Consider the following 27,399-nt stretch of genomic DNA (forward strand, 5'->3'; position numbering starts at 1 on the left):
TGTTCTTTGCTGATTTGTAAACCTTCTCACAACTTTGTCTTTTTCTGTGAACTAGTATATGTTTGTTATGTTCTATGAATCATTGAGATGTATAAAATTTCTTAACTTATGCTTTTCAAGTTTTTTATGAAGCCGAGTTTAATGTGAGTGTTCCACATGAACGCTGGAGCGTGTGAACGTTTGGAATTTACATTGTGGCCTCAGTTAACTGCATGAACCACTGTAACAAGATACGTAGTTGCTTATATGTCAGACAACAGATTATTGATTGTTAGTTGGTCGATAGCCTAGTGTTGAAGCAAGCTGAGCCATTGTGCCGTGTTTTGCACAACTTCTTACAAGTGGGGTAGCACCAACAGTGTTTACAAGTACTTATGTATACGTCAGCGCACATTTCTCGAACGAGTACTCTATTTCATCAAACACACACTGCTTGTATGATAAACCGTGACAACTTATGTCTTACCATGCCATATTCATGAAAAAACTAGTGAGGACGCATCTGTTTCGGCAACAATTACAATGGTTCTCACATGATTCACGGGCACACAAAAGTAAAAGCAGTTCCCATAGACGGATTCAAACAAAGTACTAGGCCCAGAGGGCTTGATAATAGGCAAGGTTCAAATAAGTAGACACAATCCAAACTAGTACTAAACACTAGCTGGGGCAACTATTTCATGCCTCGATCTAATTTGGGCTGGACACAAGACGGACCTTGCCATGAACATCATCGAGGACGTCCGGCAGCAGCTCAATCCTGTGAACCTTCATGAAGATAACCTTGTGGCCTTGCCACTCATAAACTTGTTTGTGGAGGCATGCCACATCATCTTCCTGCGCAAGCTTGACAAGAACAGTATGCCTCACAAACGAAGGAGCAGCTTTGAACTTCTTGTGCTTCAGTACACCCTGGACAACACGCGTGACAACAGTGAGGCTGGAATACAACTCGACATTGGTATAAGCGCAAATGGCTTCCAGGATCCAACAGCCTAAGAACTTTGTTTTCCCAGTGCGTATATTCAGGTCATCCGCCTCATAGCGAGTGACATGTACAACCACACAATCCTTGTCTGCATCAAGGCTCTAATTGAAACAGAAACAAATTCTGAATTACTTTCCAGTATAAGAAACACAAGTTATTTAAACCACTATGTATAGCATGGCATCGAAGCTAATAAAATTTTGCATTATTCATCACCACATACTTAGATGAAAAACCACAATCGAGATCGGCAAAGAAGAAAATCACCTTGGGCAGCTCAGCGGGGGGGAGGACATCCTCGAAGGGGGAAAACTGCTCCTGCAGTGCCAAGGGGGCTGTAACCTCAAATGGGGTGTTGACCATATCAGTAGTGGCCGTGAGCGTATCTGGGGTCGGCTCGGTGGCTGCCTCCATCTTCTTGGAGCTCTCTGTCTTGTGGGGATCAGCCTCCCGCGTCTGCTCCAATATCGGCAGATCTTTGCCTGGTTCTCCTTGGTCCATCATGAAACTGACGAATACTAGGAGACCACTGAAAGGAAAACACAATCGCAATGACAATGAAACAAAAAGAGAGTGAGGATCGGTTACTACTTTGCAAAAGGTGTTTTTTTTATCTGAACAAGAATATACCAATATCACGGATCCGCTTACCTTCCCTTCATTGGGAGAGAAGAACAGTGGCACATGCAAGTCTTGGCTTTCTTGAAGACGGTGAGGGAGAAGGGGATTCAACGAAGAGTGAAATGATGGTTGCTTCGTCCGTCAAACTTAGACTGCGGGGAGGTGGGGTTTTGTGATACGACGGCTCGTTACTGCCGCGCTACGACCGGGGTGACTCTTCGCCTGCATACTGCCTTCTAATATGGTGGATGGCATTTGGGCCCGCGCGCGGCATGGCCCGCATGTCGGTGAACAAAAGTAAAATGGCATTCGGTAGAGGGAGACGTTTTGATGACCTAGGAGGAGCCAGAAGCGGTAGTGTATCCACTGTACTAGTAGTGTTTTTGTAGTAGCTGTAGAGTGTCTCCACTGTACTAGTAGTAATTGTTTCTCTGGGCCCAAGACAAAACAGCCCATCCACCCTAGTAAATAATAAAATCAATTCAGAAGCCCATATATTTACTTAATGAGAGGCGCTACCCACACCCAGCACACCGCCCCCCCAAAAAAAACCTGGGTGCTCTTCTTCCTCCTCACTCCCACCCACCTCACGTCAGCTCGCTCCACTCGTACCCCCAAATTCCTCACCTCACTCCTACAGAAAACCCCAGCTCCCCTTCTTCCTCACTACTACAGAAAAACCTCAGCTCCCCTTCTTCTTCACTCGCACTAGAACTAGGCTCGTCATTCGTTACTCTGCTCAAATCTATGAGCGTGACGCGACGCCTAGAGGAAAATGGAGTCGGCTGACCCCAGCGCCAAGAAGATGAGGCTCCCGCCAGCGGTGACGCCTGTTGTAGATCCCACACCCGGCAGCGCGGGGAGAAGCGGCGACCCCGCCCCCACCGGATCCCAGGAACCCGTAGAATCTCGGGTGGACCACATCAGCGATCTCCCGGACGCCGTCCTTGGGGAGATCATCTCGCTTCTCCCCACCAAGGATTGCTGCCGCACCCAAGTCCTCTCAATTCGGTGGCGCCCTCTATGGTCCGCCGTGCCCCTTAATCTCGATTGTCGTGAGCTATCTCTCTTCAATGATTTTGAAATCCCCAGAGCCATCATCTCCTCCCACCAGGGCTCCGTTCAAAGCCTCTGCATCCTGTCATGCTACCTGAGCAAGCATACCATGCCCTGCATGGTGGACGCCTGGCTGAAATCCCCTGAATTCACAGAACTACAGCTGCTTGAGTTCTACTATTCCCCTGGAAATCACCTACCAGATACCGAATGCCATCTACCTGTGCCCTCAGCACCGATGTCCATCTCGCGGTTTTCCTCCTCTCTCCACACCGCCACCTTTGCGCTGTGCTACCTACCAGACAATCTGGTACTAAACCTTCGACTCCCATTTCTCAAGAAACTTTCACTTGTGCGGGTTTGTATATCGGAGGCCTCATTGCACAGCATCATCCACTCCAGTTGCCTTGCCCTGGAGTGCTTGGTGCTTGTTTTCACAGTTAGAATCGGTTGTCTCCAAATAAAGTCGCCTAACCTTGTAAGAATTGGAATTTCTTTTGACGGAAGGCAGCTCATCATCCAAGATGCCCCTTCACTTCAAAGGTTGATCCTTGATTCTAGTTATTCACCGTCGCAAATAACCGTCCTCTCTGTGCCTAAACTGGAGACCTTGGGTGTAATACATGATCTTTGTGCTCATTTCAAGATGGTGTTTGGCTCCACAGTTCTTCAGGTACTTTATATTATCATCTACACTTGTAACCATAAGCTGCATTTTAAATTTCTGCGCATAAGTTATATATCATCTCGGAGTACACATTTTGTACTAATATTATGTTCTATGTTCAATGAAGAGTTTCTCCATGGATAGCCTATCAATGGTGCTGGATTCTGTCAAGATCTTATATATCCAAATGAATAGTTTTGATCTGAACAAGATTATTGGCTTGCTGCAATGCTTTCCATGTCTGGAGAAGTTGTATATAAAGGTGATAATTTCACGCACATTGGAAACCCGCATATAGTGTACTAAAATTAACCGTTCAGTTGTTGCTCTTTCCACACTCTTTTTTTAGACCTTAACTATTTTCAATCTTCATGTCTATTTAGGCAACAGGACCGGGTAAGAAAGTTATAACCAATCGGTGGATTCGTAAGCACTGGGATTTTCTCACTTCTCATGACATTCGATTGAAGACAATAATGCTAGAACGATATGTAGCCAACCATGCAAACACTAGATTTGTCACATTCTTCCTGCTAAATGCGAGGTTACTATTGTCCATCAGGCTTAAGTTTATCAGCAGCATGGTTTTGACGGATGGGTATGTCGAAGAGCAAAAAAAGGAGTTTTAGGTGGGCAAAAGAGCTTCTGAACATGCCGGGCTTCTATTTACAACATATTGTGGTCATAATCCAGTAAATTTTACGACCCAGGATGTTCATTGTATGGACCTGACTGATCCATTTGACTGTGACTGCCGAAAACAGTGCTGGAGTTAGATGTTGTTGCCCTTTTCAACCTGGGTTTTGTCTAAACCTGATGAACAATTAACCCTCATGCTTTTGTACAGTTTGTAAGCTGGAGTTAGATGTTCTTGCCCTTTTCAACTCGGCTGTGACTGTCATATTTTCTTTGAAACAAGGCAAATGGCTTGCCATTCATTTAATTTAGAGTGAAATATTGTAACAAATCCCAACCAAGGGAAGTAACATCACTCTCGCCGCCTGCTTGAGCTCACTGTGCATTACAGAAGCCAAGTGATTAGCCCCCACCAGCACCCACAAACTTATATCGAACTAGCACACCAAATGGGCTATAAATTTTCATAGGAAAGGCTGCATGACCGTGACAGATTTGGATTCTGACATTTGGGACCCACGAGGAAATAGCCTATCCAAGGTGGTGTCGACTTACTAGCTAGTCAACAAACGTTTCTGCCTACCAGCCGTTGGACTGACATCCAAGATCTGTCGTGTTTCTTCTATCTCTCGTCTTCTTCCTCCAGCCGCCCAAACCAAACCACCCAGTCGGCTCCGCCTGCTCCCACCTCCCATGGCTGGTTGTGCCTCCGCCGCCCTATCGTACCCTCCAACGTTGGCCAGTCCCTCCCTCTATTCCCCCACACGTCCTGTTATTCTCCGGCGACGTCAGCCCCAACACACACCCGCACCCGAACCAGTCAACCTCGTACTTCCCTCCGCCTGCGACTGGACCGACGCATCTTCCACGGCTCCTATTTGTTCCGTCCGAGGCCTCGCCGTCGTCCTCGGCCTTGGTTCGCTCGCCGTGCGCGGTGCACCGCCCTCTTGCGTTATCAACGCCGTCAACAACCGAGAGGAACAAGGATATGACTGTACGTGGAGAGTATGACAGTAGGGACCCACCAGCGTCATGGCAGTACGCAAGCAAGTGCTTCGTTATTACAAGCCCCAAAAAATGGTTCCTCCTAATGGTTGGACATCTGGGGCTCACGCCATTGTCAACGTAGTCAATAAACGAGAGAATTACACAACGAGCGGCTGACACCAGGGACCCAGCAGGTCGCGCAGTTGTTATTTACTGTTTTTGAGGAACAAGCAGTTGTTATTTATACTAGTTTTAGCGACGGATCAGGGTAACAACGGGGTGCGGGGGCTGTGGCCCATCTAGCCAGGGTTTTATTTATGTTTACCACATCATGAGCCCAGTTGTGTTTTTTTCTTGCTAAAAATGGCTAGCCCAGTTCTATTTTTTAAAGAAATACCCAAACGAGGCCTAGTTGCTTTATCAGCCCTACTGGGCTGCAAATCTTTCAAGACGAGGAGAGAGTTTCATTCGGTTTGCCCAGAAATGGGCTGTACATTTTTTAAACACATCAAACCGGGAATTAATTTCATTTTTTTTAATTACAAGATTTTAAATTACATTGATTTTTATGCCTGGACAATTATTTGGATTTTATATTTATATAAATTATTTTTCAAAATAGTTTGAATGTGACTCGATATTTTGGGAGTAAAAACAGTTGACCGCACCAAAATATGCAAAATTTCGTATAATGTTTAACAGTGGCCACAATATGGGGTGTAATGCTAACAAAAAGAAGATGGGCTCCAAATTTTTTTTAAGAATTGGCAAATGGGTTGTAAATTATTAGAAATAATGGCAGATGGGTTGTATGCTGTTTTCCATAGATTTGATGCTGACTTGTGCGCCTACTATAGGTTGACGCGTATGCTTTCCTAAAAAATAAGGTTGACGCACACGCAACGCCGTGTCAACCTAGTCAACACACGAGAGCAGTGACTGTTGGATGTCCATCCAACGGCCGTCGTGCTTCTTCAATCTCTGCTCTTCCTGCTCCAGCCGCTCAAACAAGCGCCGGCGGGACTGCCTACTCCCTCCTCCCGCGGCCGGCTATGCTGCCGCGTAGGCCTCACCGCCCCATCGTTCTCCCATCGCTGGCCTAGCCATCCCTCTACTCACCCACAGCTGCTGTTATTCTCCGGCAACGGCAGACGAACCAGTAAACCCTCGCACCCCCTGCGTGTGGGAAACAACGAGTTTTCCCTGGCTCTGTGTCGTTCCCTTCCTAGGCCTCGCCGTCATCCACCGCCCTGGTGCTCTCAGCGTGGCGTGGTCAACGTGGTCAATGGACGACATGCATCGGAAGTGGACTGTACGTGGAGAGGCTGACAGCTGGGTCCACAGTCGCATGCAAGGAAATGCCTCCTTATTACGCGCAAAATAATGATTCCTCCACCTGACAGCTGGGACCCACCGGAAGGGCCTCTGTATTTCGTGAAAAAAATGTTCCCCCGCTGACAGGTCGGACCCATCAATTATATCTTCGCACGCAAGGAAGTGCCTCGTCATTACGCACAAAAAATGAATACCCCCCTGCTAGCTGGGACCCACCATAGTGGGAGGCTGACTTGTGGGCCTACTAAGATGACGGGGACGGAGGGCTTTGTCAACTTAGTCAATATGAATGATTCTAGCTCCAGTGACCGTACGATGTCCATCCAACGGCCGTAGTGCTTCTTCAACCTCTAGTCTTCTTGCTCCAGCTGCCCAAACAAGCGTCGGCCGTGCCACCTGCTCCTGCCTCCCGTGTCCGGCTGTGCTGCCACCGCTGGCCATGCCATCCCTCTATACTCACCCACACCTCCTGTTATTCTCCGGCGACGGCAGCCTCACACCGCAGCCGAAGCAGTCAACCCACGTACTCCCCTCCGCGTGGGCATCCACTGCCGCGTCTTCCCCGGCTCCGCGTCGTCCCCTTTCTAGGCCTCGTCGTCGTCCACCACCCTGGTGCTCTCGGAGCGGCATGGTCAATGTGGTCAACGAACGACTTCCGTCGGAAGAGTACTGTACGTGGAGAGGCTGACAGCTAGGTCCACAGCCGCAGCAAGGAAGTGCCTCCTTATTACGCGCAAAATAATTATTCCTCCACCTGACAGCAAGGACCCACCGGACGGGCCACCATATTTCGTGAAAAAAAACATTTCCCCCTCTGACTGCTGGGACCCACCAGCTACATCTTCGCACGCAAGGAAGTGTGTCCATATTACGGGCAAAAAAAAAATGATTCGCCCCCTGACTGCTGGGACCCACCAGCTACATCTTCGCACGCAAGGAAGTGCCTGACAGTCGGGACCCACCTGGTCGAAGCGTACGTAGCTTTGTGATTCTGGTCGCGAACGTGTACGTACATACTGGTTGATGTAGAGGCGCGCACGTGTCGTAGTAGATGCACACACGTAGCATGTACACGTACGTACAGCGGCCAGGGTGCAAGAAAGAAAATACGGCCACGTACATACATACGGGCGGGGTCTCGAACGCCTACTCGCGCATACGTACGACCAGGGCTCGTGTACATGGCTGGGTCGGAACGGAGAAGCTGCGTCGTCGTCGTGTTCATGGGGAGGCAACGGAATGCGTCTTGTTCATCGGGAGGCAACGGAACGCGTGCTGTTCATCGGGAGCCAACCGGCTTGGACGGAACAGCCGATGGAAACGAGGCCTGGCGTACCGCAGAACGGAGGAAACGGCCTTGTGTTCGACCGGCCATGGTCGAAACGGGATCCTGTTCATCGAGAGGGGTCTGGCGTACCGCAAAACGGAGGAAACGGACTTCTCTTGGACCTCCTACGGTCGAAACGGGGTCCTGTTGACCAGGAGGGGTGTGGCGTACCGCAAAACAGAGGAAACGGACTTGTCTTGGAGCGTTACGGTCGAAACGGGGGTCTTGTTCATCGGGAGGGGTGTGGCGTACCGCAAAACGGGACTCCATGGGATACTATTCATCTCCACCATCGACCTCCTCCAGCCTCCACGGGGTATTGTTCATCCACCGTCGACCTCCTCCAGCCTCCACCTGCGACTGTTCATCCACGGGCTCCTGGTCATCCAGCCTCCACCGCGCGCTCCTCCACCGGCTACTGTTCAACCAGCCCTCTCCACGGGGGTCCTGTTCAACCACCCCTCCACGGGCTACTGTTCATCCAGCCCTCCACCGGCTACTGTTCAACCAGCCCTCCACCGGCTACTGTTCAACCAGCCCTCCACGGGGTCCTGTTCATCCAGCCCTCCATGGGGTCCTGTTCATCCACCGGCTCGATCGATCGGGGTACTGTTCATCCAGTGGCAACGGCCTCTACTACCACGGGTTCCTATTCATCAAACCCCCACCGAAAACTGTTCATCCAAACCCCCCAACAATGCTCACTGTTCATCCAGAGGCAGCATCGATCGGCTTCAGTTAGCAGCAGTAGCGAAGGAATCGCTCGATCGGGTTCAGTTAACAGCAAGGGATCGATCGATCGCTCGGGTTCAGTAACGCGTAGCCTGCAGTGCAATCGCTCGGGTTCAGTAGGCGAACACCTCGCTCGGGTTCAGTTAGAGCCCAACGCCTCGCACCCACGCGCATACGTGTATGAGAGAAACGCGCATCGCTCGGCCCCCGACCACCCACCGTATCAGGAACTCCCTGATATTTTCCGCGCCCTCGCTTCTACCACGGTTTTTTCCGTCATGGACGGCCCAAAGAATGTCATGCTGCCGCGTCTCCGGCCCGCCCAGGACAAAAAGCCCATTTTCTGTCATGATTTTTTGTCATAGAAGTAGGAGCCCACCACATCTATGATGATACCGGGTTTTGTCACAACTATCGTCATAGAAGTGTCATAAGTATGAGAGAATTTTTTTTCGTTCGGCCCTAAATGTCATGGACGTGTCTTTTTTTTGTCGTGTATTATATGGCCATCATCATCTTCTGCCTTTGATCTCCATCTCCAAAGCATTGTCATGATCACCATCGTCACCGGCTTGACACCTTGATCTCCATCGAAGCATCATTGTCGTCTCGCCATCTATTGCTTCTACGACTATCGCTACCACTTAGTGATAAAGTAAAGCAATTACATGGCGATTGCATTTCATACAATAAAGTGACAACCATAAGGCTCCTGCCAGTTGCCTATAACTTCTACAAAACATGATCATCTCATACAACAATTTATATATCATCACGTCTTGACCATATCACATCACAACATGCCCTGCAAAAACAAGTTAGACGTCCTCTACTTTGTTGTTGCAAGTTTTACGTGGCTGCTACGGGCTTAGCAAGAACCGTTCTTACCTACGCATCAAAACCATAACGATTTTTTGTCAAGTGTGATGTTTTAACCTTCAACAAGGATCGGGCGTAGTCACACTCAATTCAACTAAAGTTGGAGAAACAGACACCCACTAGCCACCTATGTGCAAAGCACGGCGGTAGAACCAGTCTCATGAAAGCGGTCATGTAATGTCGGTCTAGGCCGCTTCATCCAACAATACCGCCGAATCAAAGTATGACATGCTGGTAAGCAGTATGACTATTATCGCCCACAACTCTTTGTGTTCTACACGTGAATATAACATCTACGCATAGGCCTGGCTCGGATGCCACTGTTGGGGAACGTAGTATTTCAAAAAAATTGCCTACGATCACGCAAGATCTATCTAGGAGAAGCATAGCAACGAGTTGGGAGAGTGTGTCCACGTACCCTCGTAGACCGAAAGCGGAAGCGTTTAGTAACGCAGTTGATGTAGTCGAAGTCTTCGCGATCCAACCGACCAAGTACCGAACGCACGGTACCTCCGCGATCTGCACACGTTCAGCTTGGTGACATCCCTCGAACTCTTGATCCAGCTGAGGCCGAGGGAGAGTTCCGTCAGCACGACGGCGTGGTGACAGTGATGATGAAGTTACCGGCGCAGGGCTTCGCCTAAGCACTACGACGATATGACCGAGGTGTAAAACTGTGGAGGGGGGCACCACACACGGCTAAAGATCAACTTGTGTGTCTATGGGGTGCCCCCCTCCCCCGTATATAAAGGAGGGGAGGAGGAGGCCGGCCGGCCACAAGAGGCACGCCCAGGGGGGAATCCTACTCCATGTAGGAATAGGTTCCCCCCTTTCCTAGTCCAACTACGAGAAGAAGGAAGGAGAGGGAGAGGGAAATAGGGGCCGCGCCCCCTCCCCTTGTCCTATTCGGACTCCCCTTGGGGGGGGCGCGCCACCTCTTGGCTGCGGCCCTCTCTCCCCTAAGGCGCACTAAGGCCCATAACTTCCCGGGGGAGGGTCCGGTAACCCTCCGGCACTCCGGTTTTATCCGAAACTATCCGGAACACTTCCGGTGTCCGAATAACATGGTCCAATATATCAATCTTTATGTCTCGACCATTTCAAGACTCCTCGTCATGTCCGTGATCTCATCCGGGACTCCGAACAACCTTCGGTACATCAAATCACATAAACTCATAATACCAATCGTCATCGAACGTTAAGCGTGCGGACCCTATGGGTTCGAGAACTATGTAGACATGACCGAGACACATCTTTGGTCAATAACCAATAGCGGAACCTGGATGCTCATATTGGCTCCTACATATTCACGAAGATCTTTATCGGTCAAACCGCACAACAACATACGTTGTTCCCTTTGTCATCGGTATGTTACTTGCTTGAGATTCGATCGTCGGTATCACTATACCTAGTTCAATCTCGTTACCGGCAAGTCTCTTTACTAGTTCCGTAATGCATCATCCCGCAACTAACTCATTAGTCACATTGCTTGTAAGGCTTATAGTGATGTGCATTACCGAGAGGGCCCAGAGATACCTCTCCGACAATCGGATTGACAAATCCTAATCTCGATCTACGCCAACTCCGCAAACACCATCGGAGACACCTGTAGAGCATCTTTATAATCACCCAGTTACGTTGTGAAGTCTGATAGCACACTAAGTGTTCCTCCGGTATTCGGGAGTTACATAATCTCATAGCCATATGAACATGTATAAGTCATGAAGAAAGCAATAGCAATAAACTAAACGATCATAGTGCTAAGCTAATGGATGGGTCTTGTCAATCACATCATTCTCTAATGATGTGATCCCGTTCATCAAATGACAACTCATGTCTATGGCTAGGAAACTTAACCATCTTTGATTAACGAGCTAGTCAAATAGAGGCATACTAGTGACACTCTGTTTGTCTATGTATTCACACATGTACTAAGTTTCCGGTTAATACAATTCTAGCATGAGTAATAAACATTTATCATGATATAAGGAAATATAAATAACAACTTTATTATTGCCTCTAGGGCATATTTCCTTCACCATGACATTCAAAATGTCGTTGAAGTCCCGGTTCTAAGCCGTAAAGCATGGCACACTGAACTATCGAGTAGTCGTTAGCTTTGCTCTATTAGGCGTTTATAACGTTCGGCGTTGCTCCTGCAGAGGGTCTTGCACCTAGCGGTGCTTCCAGGACGTAATTCTTTTGTGCAGCAATGAGGATAATCCTCAAGTTCCGGACCTAGTCCGTGTAGTTGCTACCATCATCTTTCAACTTAGCTTTCTCTAGGAACGCGTTAAAATTCAAAGGAACAGTAGCACGGGCCATTGATCTACAACAACATAGACATGCAAAATACTATCAGGTACTAAGTTCATGATAAATTAAAGTTCAATTAATCATATTACTTAAGAACTCCCACTTAGATAGACATCCCTCTAATCATCTAAGTGATCACGTGATCCAAATCAACTAAACCATGTCCGATCATCATGTGAGATGGAGTAGTTTTCAATGGTGAACATCACTATGTTGATCATATCTACTATATGATTCACGCTCGACCTTTCGGTCTCAGTGTTCCGAGGCCATATCTGCATATGCTAGGCTCGTCAAGTTTAACCCGAGTATTCTGCGTGTGCAAAACTGGCTTGTACCCGTTGTATGTGAACATAGAGCTTATCACACCCGATCATCACATGGTGTCTCGGCACGACGAACTGTAGCAACGGTGCATACTCAGGGAGAACACTTGTACCTTGAAATTTAGTGAGAGATCATCTTATAATGCTACCGTCGTACTAAGCAAAATAAGATGCATAAAGGATAAACATCACATGCAATCAATATAAGTGATATGATATGGCCATCATCATCTTGTGCCTTTGATCTCCATCTACAAAGCACCATCATGATCACCATCGTCACCGGCTTGACACCTTGATCTCCATCGAAGCATCGTTGTCGTCTTGCCAACTATTGCTTCTACGACTATCGCTACCGCTTAGTGATAAAGTAAAGCAATTACATGGCGATTGCATTTCATACAATAAAGCGACAACCATAAGGCTCCTGCCAGTTGCCGATAACTTTTACAAAACATGATCATCTCATACAACAATTTATATATCATCATGTCTTGACCATATCACATCACAGCAAACCCTGCAAAAACAAGTTAGACGCCCTCTACTTTGTTGTTGCAAGTTTTACGTGGCTGCTACGGGCTTAGCAAGAACCGTTCTTACCTACGCATCAAAACCACAATGATTTTTCGTCAAGTGTACTGTTTTAACCTTCAACAAGGACCGGACGTAGTCACACTCGATTCAACAAGGACCGGGTTTAGCAAGAACCGTTCTTAACTCTTGATCTAGTTGAGGCCGAGGGAGAGTTCCGTCAACACGACGGCATGGCGACGGTGATGATGATGTTATCGGCGCAGGGCTTCGCCTAAGCACTACGACGATATGACCGAGGTGTCTTTCTGTGGAGGGGAGCACCGCACACGGCTAAAAGATCAACTTGTGTGTTCTAGGGTGCCCCCTCCCCACGTATATAAAGGAGGGAGGGAGGAGGAGGCCGGCCAAGGGTGGCGCGCCCAAGGGGGGAGTCCTAGTCCAAGTAGGATTCGCCCCCCCCTTTCCTATTCCCACAAGGAGAAGGGGAGAAGTAGGAGGAGAGAAGGAAAGGGGGGGGCGCCCCCCCAACCCTAGTCCAGTTCGGTTTGGGCTAGGGGGGGGGGCGTCACTCCTTGGCCTGCCCCCTCTCTTCCACTACTAGGCCCATAAAGCCCAATAACTTCCTGGGAGGGGGGGTTCCAGTAACCCCCGGTACTCCGGAAAATACCCGATACACTTCGGAACCATTCTGGTGTCCGAATATAACCTTCCAACATATAAATCTTTATGTCTCGACCATTTTGAGGCTCCTCGTCACGTCCGTGATCTCATCCGGGACTCCGAACAACCTTCGGTCATCAAATCACATAAACTCATAATACAAATCGTCATCAAACGTTAAGCGTGCGGACCCTACGGGTTCGAGAACTATGTAGACATGACCGAGACACATCTCTAGTCAATAACCAATAGCGGAACCTGGATGCTCATATTGGTTCCTACATATTCTACGAAGATCTTTATCGGTCAAACCGCATAACAACATACGTTGTTCCCTTTGTCAGTGGTATGTTACTTGCCCGAGATTCGATCGTCGGTATCACCATACCTAGTTCAATCTCGTTACTGGCAAGTCTCTTTACTCATTCTGTAATGCATCATCCATCAACTAACTTATTAGTCATATTGCTTGCAAGGCTTATAGTGATGTGCATTACCGAGAGGGCCCAGACATACCTCTCCGATACTCGGAGTGACAAATCCTAATCTCGATCTATGCCAACTCAACAAACACCATCGGAGACACCTGTAGAGCATCTTTATAATCACCCAGTTACGTTGTGACGTTTGATAGCACACTAAGTGTTCCTCCGGTATTCGGGAGTTGCATAATCTCATAGTCATAGGAACATGTATAAGTCATGAAGAAAGCAATAGCAATAAACTAAACGATCATAGTGCTAAGCTAACAGATGGGTCTTGTCCATCACATCATTATCTAATGATGTGATCCTGTTCATCAAATGACAACACATGTCTATGGCTAGGAAACTTAACCATCTTTGATTAACGAGCTAGTCGAGTAGAGGCATATTAGGGACACTCTGTTTGTCTATGTATTCACACATGTACTAAGTTTCCGGTTAATACAATTCTAGCATGAATAATAAACATTTATCATGATATAAGGAAATATAAATAACAACTTTATTATTGCCTCTAGGGCATATTTCCTTCATAGACCCGGGGCAGGTCCACCCGAGGCATTTTTCTCGAAACGAACGCAAACGACATGGTAACAAATTACAGTTGGGCAATTACAAAAATATCAACGAGTATGACTATGATCATTCATGGCATAATCTCTTATAGGCATTACGTCCATGACAAGTAGATTGTTAGTTCAACTGCATCTGCTACTATTACTCCACCTCAAGACCGCTATCCAACATTTATCTCAAAGTATTAAGTTCATAAAAACAGAGTAATGCTTTAAGCAAGATGACATAATGTAGGGAGAAAGAAACCTAGCAATAAGATAAAACCCCGTCATTTTCTCCTTAGTGGCAATAATACAAATACATGCCTTATCTGAGATATAGAAATTACTACAAGATTGAACCCACTATTATGAACCACTCCCTTTGAAGATCTACCAATCAATCTTGGCCAGAGAAGGCAAAAAGATCAGAAAACATACATGGCTACTTAATTATACAACAAATAAATCTCAGAAGATTCAAATAGATTCAATGAACAATCTGATCATAAACTCACAATTCATCATGTACCAACAAACACACCGCAAAATTACAACGGATTGATCCCAATCACACAAGGAAGAATGTGAACATGGTATTGAAGATCGAAAAATACAGAGAGAACCATCTAGCTACTACTATGGACCCGTAGGTCCTTAAGGAACTACTCACACATGGTCATGGAGGCAACAAGGATGATGAAGATGCCTCCTCCAATGGTTTCCCCTTCCGACAGAACTCCGAAACAGGGCTCCATATGGGATCTCTTCGGAACAAAGGCGTGCAGCGGCAACATTTCTCTTCTGGAGGAATGACGGATTGTTTCGGTATTTATAATAATTTATGGTAGTTGAATTAGGTCAAGTCGTGGCTCAGGAGGGCCACAAGCCTGGGCGACGCGACCACCCCCTGGCCGCGTCACTTGGGATTGTGGGGCCTTGGTGACTCTTCTCGGCGTCCCCCAAAGCTTCCAGCGTTCCTTATGATTCATAAAAAATCGTTCAAATTGGCATCGTGTTTGGACCTTCGTAGGTATGATTTTGTGTAAAACCAAAAACAAGCAAAAAGCAAGAATTGACAAATAGGCACTAGATTACTGGGTTAGCCCCGAGAAATAAAATAAATTGCTATAAAAGTACATAAAAGTGATAACATAGTATTCAACAATCAAAAAATATAGATATGTTTTGAGATGTATCATGTGCCCATGGACCAGCTGCACGAGAACCTTTCCACCAAGCAACTCAGATCAAATTCTTATGGAATTCGTCAATACTGAGATGGATCTAAGCACCTCGAATAAAGCTCGACACTAGACTTCGGATCGAGAACGGGATGCTTTTGTGGAACCAGTTTCGAGACCGACGTTTTAACGAAGAGTAGTTCGGATTAGCCGAGGTGCGGCCGGACTTGAAGACCGGTTCAGGGGCTACTGTCGGTGCCCCGGCTATGGGGCCTCTCACCACGTTGACTCCCGACCTGATGGACCGGGCCAAGGATCCCTATGTCGGTTCCTTCCTGGGCCACTTAGCGCAGCAAGAGAGACCCAGAAGACTTGACGTATACTATTACTACAAGACACTGGATCTCTAGAGAACCATGTCTCCTCATACGTAGCCGACTAGGATCTTGTAACCTAGGACCCCCGGTACCTATATAAACCGAGGGGTCAGGCTCGTAGAAACACATTATAATCCCGTGGTACATCACATGTACTTGGTACACCCCCAACGCAATAATGCAATCAGATCATGACGTATGGTATTATCTCCTCGGAGAGGCTGAACCTGGGTAAAACCTTGTGTTCCTGTCACCATCGTTCCATGACGCCTAGCTTAGGATCCCCTACCCTGAGATATGCCGAATTTAGCTCCTTCAACGAGCGAAGTCCGAGCTGAACTTTCCAAACATTAGGAGCTAGGAGGTTGCAAAGTTCCTCGCTCCCGAATTACGGATTATGTCTCACAAGGAGGAGAAGGAAGACTGCCTCGTCATGCAGTAGCACACCGCCCAAGAGAGTGATGAGGCGACTATAGCGAGGTTTGTCGCAGAAAATCTGCTCCTTGTGCAGGCAGAGCACAAATTCACGCAAGGCCAGACGACCATCAAGAAGGAGGACGGGGCTGGCCCCTCAGAGGTGATCAAGGAGGAAGATGCAGGCCCCTTGGTGATCAAGGTTGAGTCAGACGATGACGAAGTCGAGGATCAACTCGATAGTGAGGATGAGGTGATCCTGGAGTTTTGGAGCCGTGTCGACAATGAAGATGATGATAAGTATTGTGTCCCTAGTAGCGGGTTTATCGTACAACTTTTGTAGTGAGTCTATCGTGTTTAAGTTTGAACATTTGATAGTTTAAAATGTTGAAAGATGCAATGCTCATGTTTATTTCGATGCCCTATTTTTACATCATTTGCTAGATAGAAAATGTTCTTTTAGTGGAGGGTAGAAAATGTTGAAAAATGTGTTTATAGTGGGCAGATAAAATTTTCGTATCCTATTTTTTATCACGTGACACGTGTTGTAACTTGCAAGCAACTCAAAATTGACGAAAAAAAATCCATTTTTTTACGTGCCTAAAATCCATTTTTTAACCCTAAAACCATTTTGTTCTGAGATGCTTACGACACAATCCGCCACTTATGACGACCGCCGAGTGCCGGCCCAAGCTTCTGTGTGTCCAGACCGACGGCGCCGATGACCAGGGCATCGCCGTCCACGCAGCAGCCCTCCGCGCGGCGGCCGACCGTCGTGCTGCTGCTGTGGCTGGCCCTCGCCTTCTGCCTCGCCGTCCTTTTCATCCAGTCCTCCTTCACCTCCCCGAGTGCGCCCCACGCCCGAACCCTAGATTCTCCGGACCAGCCCTCTGCTGAGGCGAGCAGGCTGGATCTCGACTCCGACCAGGTCCGGGAGCTCTCGGGGTTCCAGTCCCGCGTCCAGCAATGCGTGGTACGTCACTGCATTTCCAATGTGGAGAGATCAATTTGTTCCGTTAGTCCACTATACACAAGTGCGTATATCGGTACATGGTAAATTGGTAACTGGGATTGGGAACAACGACTTGGGGAGACAATAGCTGTGTTTGTTCTACTCATATCCGCTGAATTGCAGTTGGTCCATCGCGGATCCACAATACTCTGCCGAAATCATTGTTTCATTCATGTGACATGGAGGGGCTCACATCCCCTTCTCAATAAAGGGAAACTGCTTTCGTTCTGGCAGTTTTACTCAGGGTGTGTGTAAAACATGTTTGCAAGGTAGTAAGTGAGCTAGTGCCTGAACTATAAACACACCCAAGCTTTGGTATGGTTTATACTTCTTGTGTACTAGCTTGAATTTAGTGATGTAGAGAAGGGGATGCCATCTGTAGGATAACATGCTATGAATTAATAAGGAAGTTATTGTCATGTGTACTAGAAAGGCAAAACGGTCATCACATTATGCAACTATGTTTAGCTCAGATTGAACCCTCTCAAGAACTGAAAGTTGACACAATATTCCAACACTTCCCAGATTGCTGTGGTTATTTTTTACTTCCTAATGTTTCTTCTTATTTTAGCTTTGCTTCTGAAATCTCAACTTTCTTTAGGCAAGCAGGGGACTTGGCCTCACAGCAGATATTGTTGATCATTGCAAGCTAGTCCTTAAGTTTCCTGAAGGAACCAACAGCACTTGGGTCAGTATTCATTCATGTTCATATGCAGTTGCTGCTTTTATTTAACAAGATTCACTAATGATGATGTTCTTGACTTGCAGTATAATGCTCAGTTCAAGTTTTTTGAGAAACTACAATACGAATATGATGTCTGTGAGACTATCCTTTTGTGGGAACAGGTCAGCAAATGGCTTCTGAAATAACTTATTTATCAGTGTAACTGCACGTGTTAATACTGACGTGATGTCAGTACCGCAACATGACGACTGTCTTGACAAGGGAGTACTTAGATGTGCGACCTGATGGATGGCTGGATTATGCACCTAAAAGAATAGCACAGCTGTAAGTTGGGGATTTGTTGCATTGTTCTTATAAAGTAACGCCACTCATGCTGGTAAATTTGTTTTTCTAAATATGCAGTGGTGCCAAGAAATGCTACAATCGTACTCTGTGTGAAGAGCTTCTTAGTATTTTGCTGCCTGCTAGACCCCCTTTCCATCCACGCCAGTTTGCGACATGCGCAGTCGTTGGCAACTCAGGAGATCTCTTAAAAACAGAGTTTGGACAAGAAATTGACGCTCATGATGCTGTCTTCCGGGACAATGAGGCACCTGTCAATAAGGTAATAGCTTTGATAATGTTTTCATCGACTTGGTGACCCTGCAATGTCCTCCTTTATATTGTTATTACTTATCAGGCAATTTAATGTTCTTCTTGCCTGTCAGCCGTTTGCCATTCTTGTTAGCTTTGTGTTGTTTAAGTGTCATATAGACTATAGCTGTAGACTAATTCTATTCTGCCAACTGAAAATTGCATTCCTTCTGCAAATGATGCATGTAATATTTTCCATAACGACATTGTTCTTCTTTTTTCGTCTGCAGAAATATGCAAAATATGTTGGGTTGAAAAGGGACTTCCGACTGGTTGTCAGGGGTGCTGCTCGAAATATGGCACCAATACTGAAGGGTTCATGTAATGCTTTAATCCTGATTTCTTCCAGTTGACTTCAATCCTGGCTCTCCAAAAAAAAAAAAGATAAGATAGGCTATTTTTTCGCAAATTCGCAGTAGATTTGCATATCATCTCGTTGATAGGGAGAGAGTAGCAAAGGATTCAGGAGAGGGTTATACAGCTACATACACATGACATGGCGCAGATGTATGCGCAAGAGAAGAAGACAAGGGGTTGCACAGCCCCGAAGAACTAGGTCGTCAGAAGTAAGCGACCTAATCTGTGGCACCAGCCTTGACCTGGTTCGATGCTTGGCAAAGATGAGTCTCTGGAGAAGGCCGCTCGCTGTCGAATATGCATCTGTTGCGGTCCATCTGTGAGGATAGCGAGAGAAGCAAGACCCTTCCTAAGGCCATTGGGGGAAGCAGTGGAAATGATGGCCCACCGGTCACCAGTGTAGGATCTCCTTGTTGCCGGACGACGAGCTAAATGTGGCTTGCTGTCGACGATGGGTTCGCCCATATCAGGGATCGTGAGGATCCCCTTCTATGTGTCCGGCCAGGGGCTAAAACACTCTAGAAATCTTGGAACCAAAACAAGTTTTTTTTACGCAGGTTCAGGCCACCGAGATGGTGTAATACACTATGTCCTGCTTTAGTGTTTTCCTCTGTTTATGTAGCATAGATTACAGGATGAACTCTCTATCTCTCTCAGAAGTTTTGGAGTGCTAGTCTACTTTTCCTAGCTACCCTTCAAAGTCGCGAAGCCTCTGTCCAGCCTTAGTCCTTGCCTTATATAGGGCTTGGGGGGCACCACAATAGCCTATTACAAACCATGCCACAAACAATCTTGGGCGACCAGCCTGCACGTCCCACGTGGGCCTGTCAGAAGATAGGGCGGTGTGCGCAGGCGGCATTGATGAGCCGAGCCCCTCCAGCTCGCCAGGTCCTACTTATCAATGGGAGAAGGTCGAAGAGGTGCGCTACATCTAGTGGGTCGATGGTCAAAAAAGTGACATGCACTTGTCAGTTGTCACGTCCCTGATATGTGGCAGACCATACGAACCAACTCACGGTTCATAATCATCATAGCATATAACCCTTTTATCATATGCATGCAGGCATAGCTATTAATGCGCATGTCGGCCCTTGGTCTCATGAAGAGCCCGAAGAGAAGCAATCAAGCCTACATCTGATGTTTCCCAACGTGTGGGCCCCTAAATGACCCATAGGAGAGGATCGGTTGCTTGGGGGGGGGGAGGGGGTAGTTGGTCGGAGAGGACCCCGATCAACCCTATAGATTACTTGTTGTGCACTTTGAAGTAGTCATTCAACCCTAGTGTTGTACTCCCTCCGGTCCTTTTTACTCCGCGTATTAGATTTGGGTCAAGTCAAACTTTACAAAGTTTGACCAAATATATATATATAAAATATCAACATCTACCATATTGAATATATATTCCATGAAACTACATTTCGTAGTGAATCTAACAATATTGATTTGGCATTGTAAATGTTGATACTTTTTTCTATAAGTTTGGTCAAAGTAAAGATGCTTTGACTTCAGACAAGACTTATATGCAGACTAAAAAGGACCGGAGGGAGTACACTTTGTAGCAGCAAGGTGGAGTTGTTCCTCCACAACCTTGTGCTGCTTTGGGTGGTATTAGTGCCCGGTTGATCCACACTAGTTCTTGTTGTTTCTTTGAGAGTGAGCTACAACAAGCAATGGAACAATTGGAGAAGAGGATGAATGCTGCATAACAACAGATCAAAGGGCTGTGTGAAGATCTCAATCGGAGATTCGATCAACTGGTTGAGATGATAAGGGTGTTCCCCCTGTTGCCAATGAAGAAGATTCATCTACAGAAGATGTTCAACGACGAAGAAGGGGAGATAATCTTGGAGCAAGACCACCACAACAATGTGCAGTTCAACGTACTTCAAGAAGGCCAATTTATGTTGAAACTTCTAAAGGTGAAGAATATGATGATCACCTTGAACAACCTGATCTCTATGATATCAGAGAGTACCCAACCCTACATATGCAAGGGATACATACAAGGTGAAAGCTGAGATCCCAACTTTTAAGGAATTATTGATATTGATGGGTGCCTTGATTGGCTATATGAAGTGGAGACTTTCTTTGAGGTCATGGAGGTTCGAAAGATCGTAGAGTTCCTTTGGTCACGTACAAGCTGAAAGGAGGAGCCAGTGCATGGTGGCATCGTGTTCAAGGAGAACATAGACTGAGAAGAGAACCTCGTGTGTGAACTTGGCGGCAAATGAAAAGTCTTTTGGAAGGGAGATTTTTGCCCGCTGATTATGACCAGATCCTATTTATCCAATTTCAAAATTGTGCTCAAGGAAATAGGATTGTTTTAGATTACACGAAGGAGTTTCTAAGGCTACAAATGAGGTGCAACCTTGCCGAAACTAAAGATCAACAAGTTGCAAGGTACATCAATGGTCTCAATGATGTTATTCAAGATCGATTGATGATGCAACAAATCTAGTCCATTGATCAAGCACAAACTCTAGCCTTAAAAGGCCGAGAGGTTTGTGAGGACAAGAAAGAAACTAAGGCTCCATATCCTCGTACCAGAGGCTCTTCTAGGAGTCACACTAATAGAGTGGAGGAAAAGGCCACTCCACCAAAGGCAGAACGACCCATCCCGAAGCAAACTAGAGGCAAGGGGAAGCAAATGAAGGCCCAAAATGCTACAAACGTGGTGAAGAGGGACACATATCCAATGGTTGCCTATTGAGGAAATTTGTGAACACAACTATCCATGATGGTGAAGACGATGAGGAGGAATATGAATTTGAAGATGTAGAGGGACATGAGGTTTGTCAAGAAGAGGGTGAAGAGGTGGTATGTGTGATTCAACATCTCCTATGTTCCATACCACATCTTGACGACACACAACGGAAGAAATATTTGAGAGCAAATGCACGGTGAATGGCAAGGTATGCAAATTAGTAATTCATAGTTGCAGGTGCGAGAATTTTATCTCCAAGAATTTGGTGAACCATTTGAAGTTTGAAACTCATGATAATCCAAGTCCCTACACTATTGGGTGGATCAAGAAATGATTGTATATGAGGATCACCAAACAATGCATCCCGCCACTTCCTTTGGGCAAGTATTATCGCTCAAATTTGTTATTGATGTGGTTGACATGGGTGCCAACCATGTTCTTCTTGGGAGACCTTGGCAATTTGATGTGGATACTACACATAAAGGGAAGGAAAATTCTTACTTTTTCATTTGGAACAAGAGAAAGATCATTATTCTACCAAACTAAACTGATGGTAATACCTGTAAGAGGAGGGAAAAAAATATGTTAACTATCTCCCACACTTCCAGTGAGTTTATGAAGACTTGAAAGAGGCAGATTTGTGTGCTGCACTTATTGTAAAAGGAGAAGAGCACCCAGCTGTCGAAATTCCAACAATGTACATGGCTTAGTAGCAGAATTTTAGAACATACTTGAAGAGCCACATAGAATTGACTTAATTCCAAGAGCAAGTCTTCCTAATCTTCCGCACTACCGAATGAGCCCCAAAGAGCATGATGTATTGAAGGAGAAGGTGGAAGAATTGTTGCAAAAGGGGCACATTCAAGAAAGTATTAACCCATGTGTTGTACTAGCCCTACTGACGCCAAAGAAAGATGGATCTTGGTGCATGTGTGTGGATAGTAGAGCCATCAACAAGATCACTATAAGGTATATATTCCCTATTCCCCGTCTGGATGATATGTTGGATGAACTTAGTGGAGCAAGAGTGTTCACAAAGCTAGATTTAAGAAGCGGATATCGTCAAATTCGCATCAGACCCGGGTATGAATGGAAAAACAGCCTTCAAGATAAAGGAAGGGTTGTTTGAATGGCTAGTCATGCTATTTGGACTCAAATGCACCAAGTACCTTCATGCACGTGATGAATCAAGTCCTTAAGCCCTCTCACGCCCCTTTGTTGTGGTTGATTTTGATGACATCTTGATCTATAGCAAGGATGAGGATGAACAATTTGAACACATACGGGAGGTGCTAGGAGTTCTAAAGGAAAATGAGCTCTATGTCAACTTGAAATGTGTTTTCCTGCAAACACAACTTTTCCTAGGATTTGTCATAACATGCGATGGCATCCGTGTGGATGATTCTAAGGTTGAAGCAATCCGAGAATGGCCAACTCCGAAGACCATTTCTTAGATAAGAAGTTTTCATGGCCTTGCACCTATCTATAGACAATTTGTGAAGAATTTCAACACTATCATGAGTAGCTATGAGTAGAATGGTGAATCTTAAGTAATGTTTTATAGAGTATTCTAGCTATAAGTAGAAATGAGATGTGAAGGCTTCCCAAAGCCTTATAAATAGTGGTCCTCGCCTCTAGTTTGGAACTAGACCAATGTACCCCCACTACCTATAATAGAACTTGGTTCTTATCTAAGATCTTGTGCTATAGGAGTTTTGGATTGAACTCCTATTGCCATATTGGCCTACATTCGCCTCTAGAGCGATATCTAGTGTAGCCGTTGAAGTAGTTCCTTCAACCCTAACGTTTTACACTTTGTAGGAGCAAAGGTGAGTTGTTCCTCCACAACCTTGTGTTGCTTTAGGGGCCCCGGGCACATTTTTCTCCCTTTCTTTAAGTCGAGAACATGAAGCTAGGCCCATCTCCAGCCGGCCTGGAGGACCCTGTCTCCTGTGAAGCTGACACCGACTCCAAGAGAGCACCTCATGCCAAATCTGTCAGTTGAAGGGACACCCGATAAGGAGGTGTTGCATAGTTTCCGAGGCCGGCTCACAAAGGGTACAACTATCCGCGTGCGGCAAGCCATGCCAAGCTAGTCGTGCGAAAGTCCAACATCTCTTTTGGTTTGGCAACCAAACAAAAAATTGGACATATAGTGGTGCTCAAGTATTCCAAGTCGGCAGTGAATGCTAAGCGCTGGTGGTGCCGAGACACATTAACATGAACTGTCCGTGTACCGGCCGTCGCTCGTCCAACGCCATTCAATGCGATCTGGGATGGGCAAAAGAATGACGGTACGAAGACAGTGTCAAAGCTCAACGTACTCCACCAACACTGTTGAATCTAGAGTGCCTCAGCTGTCTTGTGTCCGTGTGCGCTCCAACAGTCCCTCATGGACCAAACGGTGCTTACGATGGCGGTGCGACACCGGGGAGAGCATGGACGGGGCAATCTCCGAGACGTCCTTGCCGTCGAGCCAATAATTTCTCCCACAAGCGACATGCTCGACCATCACCGAGAGGCCAAACAGTCGAGGCGCGAAAGATTTGACGTACTTCTGGATCACATGGGAGATGGAGATGACGCCAAGGATGGGAGGGGTCAATCATCTGCAACCAAAGCCACTCAACGCGAAGTGCTATGTCAGTGCGCTGTAAACCCCTGATGCCAAGACCACCGAGCTCGAGCGGCTAACACACCTTTTGTCAGTTGATAGGGCAATGAGCCCGCTGGCATCTTTGCGTCCATGCCAAAGAAAGTCGTGGATGATACAGTTGTTCTGCTTCAGGATTGGCGGGCAGAGCGCCATGACAAGGAGAAGATGCACCGACATAGCACCGAGGACGTGGCGGGCCTGTGCCAACCTCTCATCATAGGGCAGCAGAGACGAAGGCGCTCTGATTAGACGACACCATTTCCCCAAGCCTTGGCACCAATTGATGAGAAAGGTCCTTCGCAAGATGGGCTATTCATTAGTTTATTTCTGTTACTTATGAAAGTATGAGAAATCACATGACAATGCTCTTCAGTCTAGTTTCCAATTTTAGAACTGGTCATGTTGAGCTGTGAGAATAATTCATATTTAACATATTTGAACCATGATCTAACTTTCACATTTAAACTTGCAGCTGATGAGGCGCTTATTATAAAAAGTCTGACACATAAAGAAATAAATGCAGTGATAAAGGTAATATATTTGACTATATTCTGTTGAGCTGAGCATGTGCTATTTATTGTTATTTCTGGGTTCTTGAGAGGTGAACAAATGCGGAACAAGTTATTATTTTTTGTATTATCTGTATTGAACACCAGATGATTGTTTTCCCTGGCAGGAACTTCCGAATCCCGTTTACCTTTTTCAAGGTATAGTCCTAAGAAGAGGTGCTAAAGGAACTGGTATGAAGTCCGTAGAATTGGCCCTTTCCATGTGTGATATTGTCGACATTTATGGTTTTACGGTTGATCCTGGCTACACAGAATGGTGAGTTTTGATGCATGGGTGTAATACCTCTAGATCTCTGTAGCATCATTTTCGTCTGCGGTTTTGTATGAGTATGTATTCTGCCCACTTCATTATTTCAGGACGAGATACTTCTCAGCCCCTAGGAAAGGACACAACCCATTGCAAGGCCGAGCTTATTACCAACTTCTGGAGTGCCTCGGAGTAAGTCTCAGCTGCCCTCTCTTTCTGATTTGTGTAAATAAAGTTATCTTTCTCCATTTACCTCTTCTCTATGCAGATAATTCGGATTCATTCCCCAATGAGAGCACAACGGGTGGAAGATTGGTCGGATGTGCCAAGCAGAGAAGCGATCAGAAGAGCGCATGCTGCAGCTTTTCGTTTGAAAAGGCGTGAGACGGGTCAAGCAGATGAACCGGGGCCATTTAGCAATTGCAAGGTATGGGGAACAGTTGACCCAGACTACGGGCCGGTATCAGGAACTTCAGATATGAGCGAAACGCGGAGGAATTCAAACTACAGCAGGTGGGAGTTGCTCCCACTTGAGAGCCTGAGAAGCGAGGCTCAGGAACACCATGCCCAAATGGGTGGCGTATCTCTATACAAGATGGACGGAAACAAGTTAGATGACCTTGTTTGTGTGAGGCACAACCGTTCATCTGGCTAAGACAGTGACGCCAGATTTTTCCTCGAGATAGCAGCATGTTGACCCTAGGTAGGATCAGTTTCACGAGGTTTGTTGCTTAGCCAGTTCTAGGACACTAGCTTAACCACCCAGGGATTCTATGGGACATACACAACATCTGTGTGCTGAGGCATGCTGTATCCTATGTTCACGCTGACATGCTTGTGATGCATTTTTTGGGATCTACTCCCACCGGTACTAAATCGGCGACACTTAATTTGGGACGGAGGGAGTAGATAATACTGTAATGATCTGCTATATGGCAAGCGTATAATCTGGTACAAATGAAGTTTCCTGGGTGCTGCTTTCGCTTTTCTGTGAGCAGTTGTTTGCTTTACATTACAGCTGTAAAAGAAAAGTAAGTCTGTTTTATTAGAATCAGACCAAGGGTGGAGAGTCTGGAGATAGAGAAGGGAGGCTGAACACAGGAGTGTTCTTTCTGAAGCTGTTGCTCTTTCATTGCTAGCATACGGTCTGTATTTTTGCTAAAAAAGGTCTGTATTTATAGTACATGAAGAAGTCGGTTATACTTATAAATATCTGCAATAAGTTTTCTGTGTGCAATATGAGGTAGCCATCTTTTTGGAAGATGCGCAGGAGAGCTGCGTATTTCTTTTTTGACGGGTGGTCTGCTCTCTGTTATAAGCACAGAGAGCTGCATATTTCATCAAGTAAGTTAGAATAATTCAAGGCGCACCTAGCGATCACACAGTCACTAGAAACAACACTGAGATTTGTTAACAAGGTTCATCAACATGGCTAAATCTCTAGGGCGTGACTACACTAAATTGACATAGTGCAATCGGCGATAAGCCTGCCGAGGCCATCACACAACACTTCGACCACCCACCACAGCTGGTCCGGCCACCCTGCCACGGGTGCTCGGACCGTCCCCTCATGCTCTTTGTCTAGCCTACGAGTTTATGTGTCGCCTTTTTGGCCGTCCTGCGATAGACTTTACTCCCTCTGTTCCTAAATATAAGTCTTTGTAGAGTTTCCACTATGAACCACATACGGATGTATATAGATGCATTTTAAGTGTAGGTTCATTCATTTTGCTCCGTATGTAGTCTACCTAGTGAAATCTCTACAAAGACTTATATTTAGGAACGGAGGGAGTATATGATAGTAACAGGCTCATGTTACACATGTTTGACTCAAATACCTAAGAGCATCTCCACTGGTTCGGCGTCCCCAGGGATGAAAATAGTGCCTCTTGGAGACGAGCCGGCGTTATTTCCGCCGTGGGGGCGGTCGGGTTCCCACTCGCCGCCCCAAGTTGGCCCCCAGACGCTCTTTTTTGAAAAAAAGTTTGGCTAAATTTAAAGAATTTGAACGAAATTCGGAAAAAATTCATTCATACTTGTACATAATTTAGAAGACCAAACTTAAAACCTAAACTACTACGCCGTCCCGAGCCTTCTACATGCCGAAGAGCTTGTAGAAGGCCGTGTTGTCGCCGCCGCCGTCGTCATCGCGCTGCACGCCGCCGCCGTCCTTGCTGCAGCCCTGCCGTGGGTCGCCTTGGCAGACGGGGTTGGTGGGTGGCGATGCCTCATCGTCGCTGTCCTTGAGGACTATGACGCCGCCCTCGTCGCGGTTGCGGCGCGAAGCGGCGATCTCCTCGAGAGCGCGGCGCTGGCGCTCCAGCTCCAGCTGAACGTAGTCGTTCTGCGCCCATTTGAGGGCGGCCTCCTCGTCGACGGCCATGTCGTCGTGCTCCTTCTTGACGGCGATGAGCCCCGGCTCGGCCTTCACGGCGACGAGCCCCAGCTCGGACTT

At 46.5% G+C, this 27,399-nt stretch overlaps 1 protein-coding gene across 1 annotated transcript; it reads left to right on the forward strand.

The window, feature by feature from the left end:
* Positions 1-16,714: 16,714 nt before the first annotated feature.
* Positions 16,715-25,906, forward strand: LOC109758825 (sialyltransferase-like protein 5). The gene is made up of 10 exons (XM_020317692.4): positions 16,715-17,054; positions 17,695-17,781; positions 17,862-17,939; positions 18,011-18,102; positions 18,181-18,382; positions 18,642-18,732; positions 24,601-24,659; positions 24,805-24,953; positions 25,055-25,136; positions 25,213-25,906. Exons 1-10 carry the CDS (start codon positions 16,803-16,805, stop codon positions 25,597-25,599), a joined length of 1,479 nt encoding a protein of 492 aa, XP_020173281.1. The 5' UTR covers positions 16,715-16,802; the 3' UTR covers positions 25,600-25,906.
* The last annotated feature ends 1,493 nt before the right edge of the window (positions 25,907-27,399 follow it).

Source organism: Aegilops tauschii, chromosome 2 (genome assembly GCF_002575655.3).
Source record: "Aegilops tauschii subsp. strangulata cultivar AL8/78 chromosome 2, Aet v6.0, whole genome shotgun sequence".
Taxonomy (NCBI): domain Eukaryota; kingdom Viridiplantae; phylum Streptophyta; class Magnoliopsida; order Poales; family Poaceae; genus Aegilops; species Aegilops tauschii.

Bases quoted from the DNA above. Each gene is read 5' to 3' on its own strand.
- LOC109758825 (XM_020317692.4), top strand. From the start codon at position 16,803: ATGACCAGGGCATCGCCGTCCACGCAGCAGCCCTCCGCGCGGCGGCCG. The intron at 17,055-17,694 runs GTACGTCACTGC...AACTTTCTTTAG, and splicing joins CCCGCGTCCAGCAATGCGTG to GCAAGCAGGGGACTTGGCCT. The intron at 17,782-17,861 runs GTCAGTATTCAT...CTTGACTTGCAG, and splicing joins AAGGAACCAACAGCACTTGG to TATAATGCTCAGTTCAAGTT.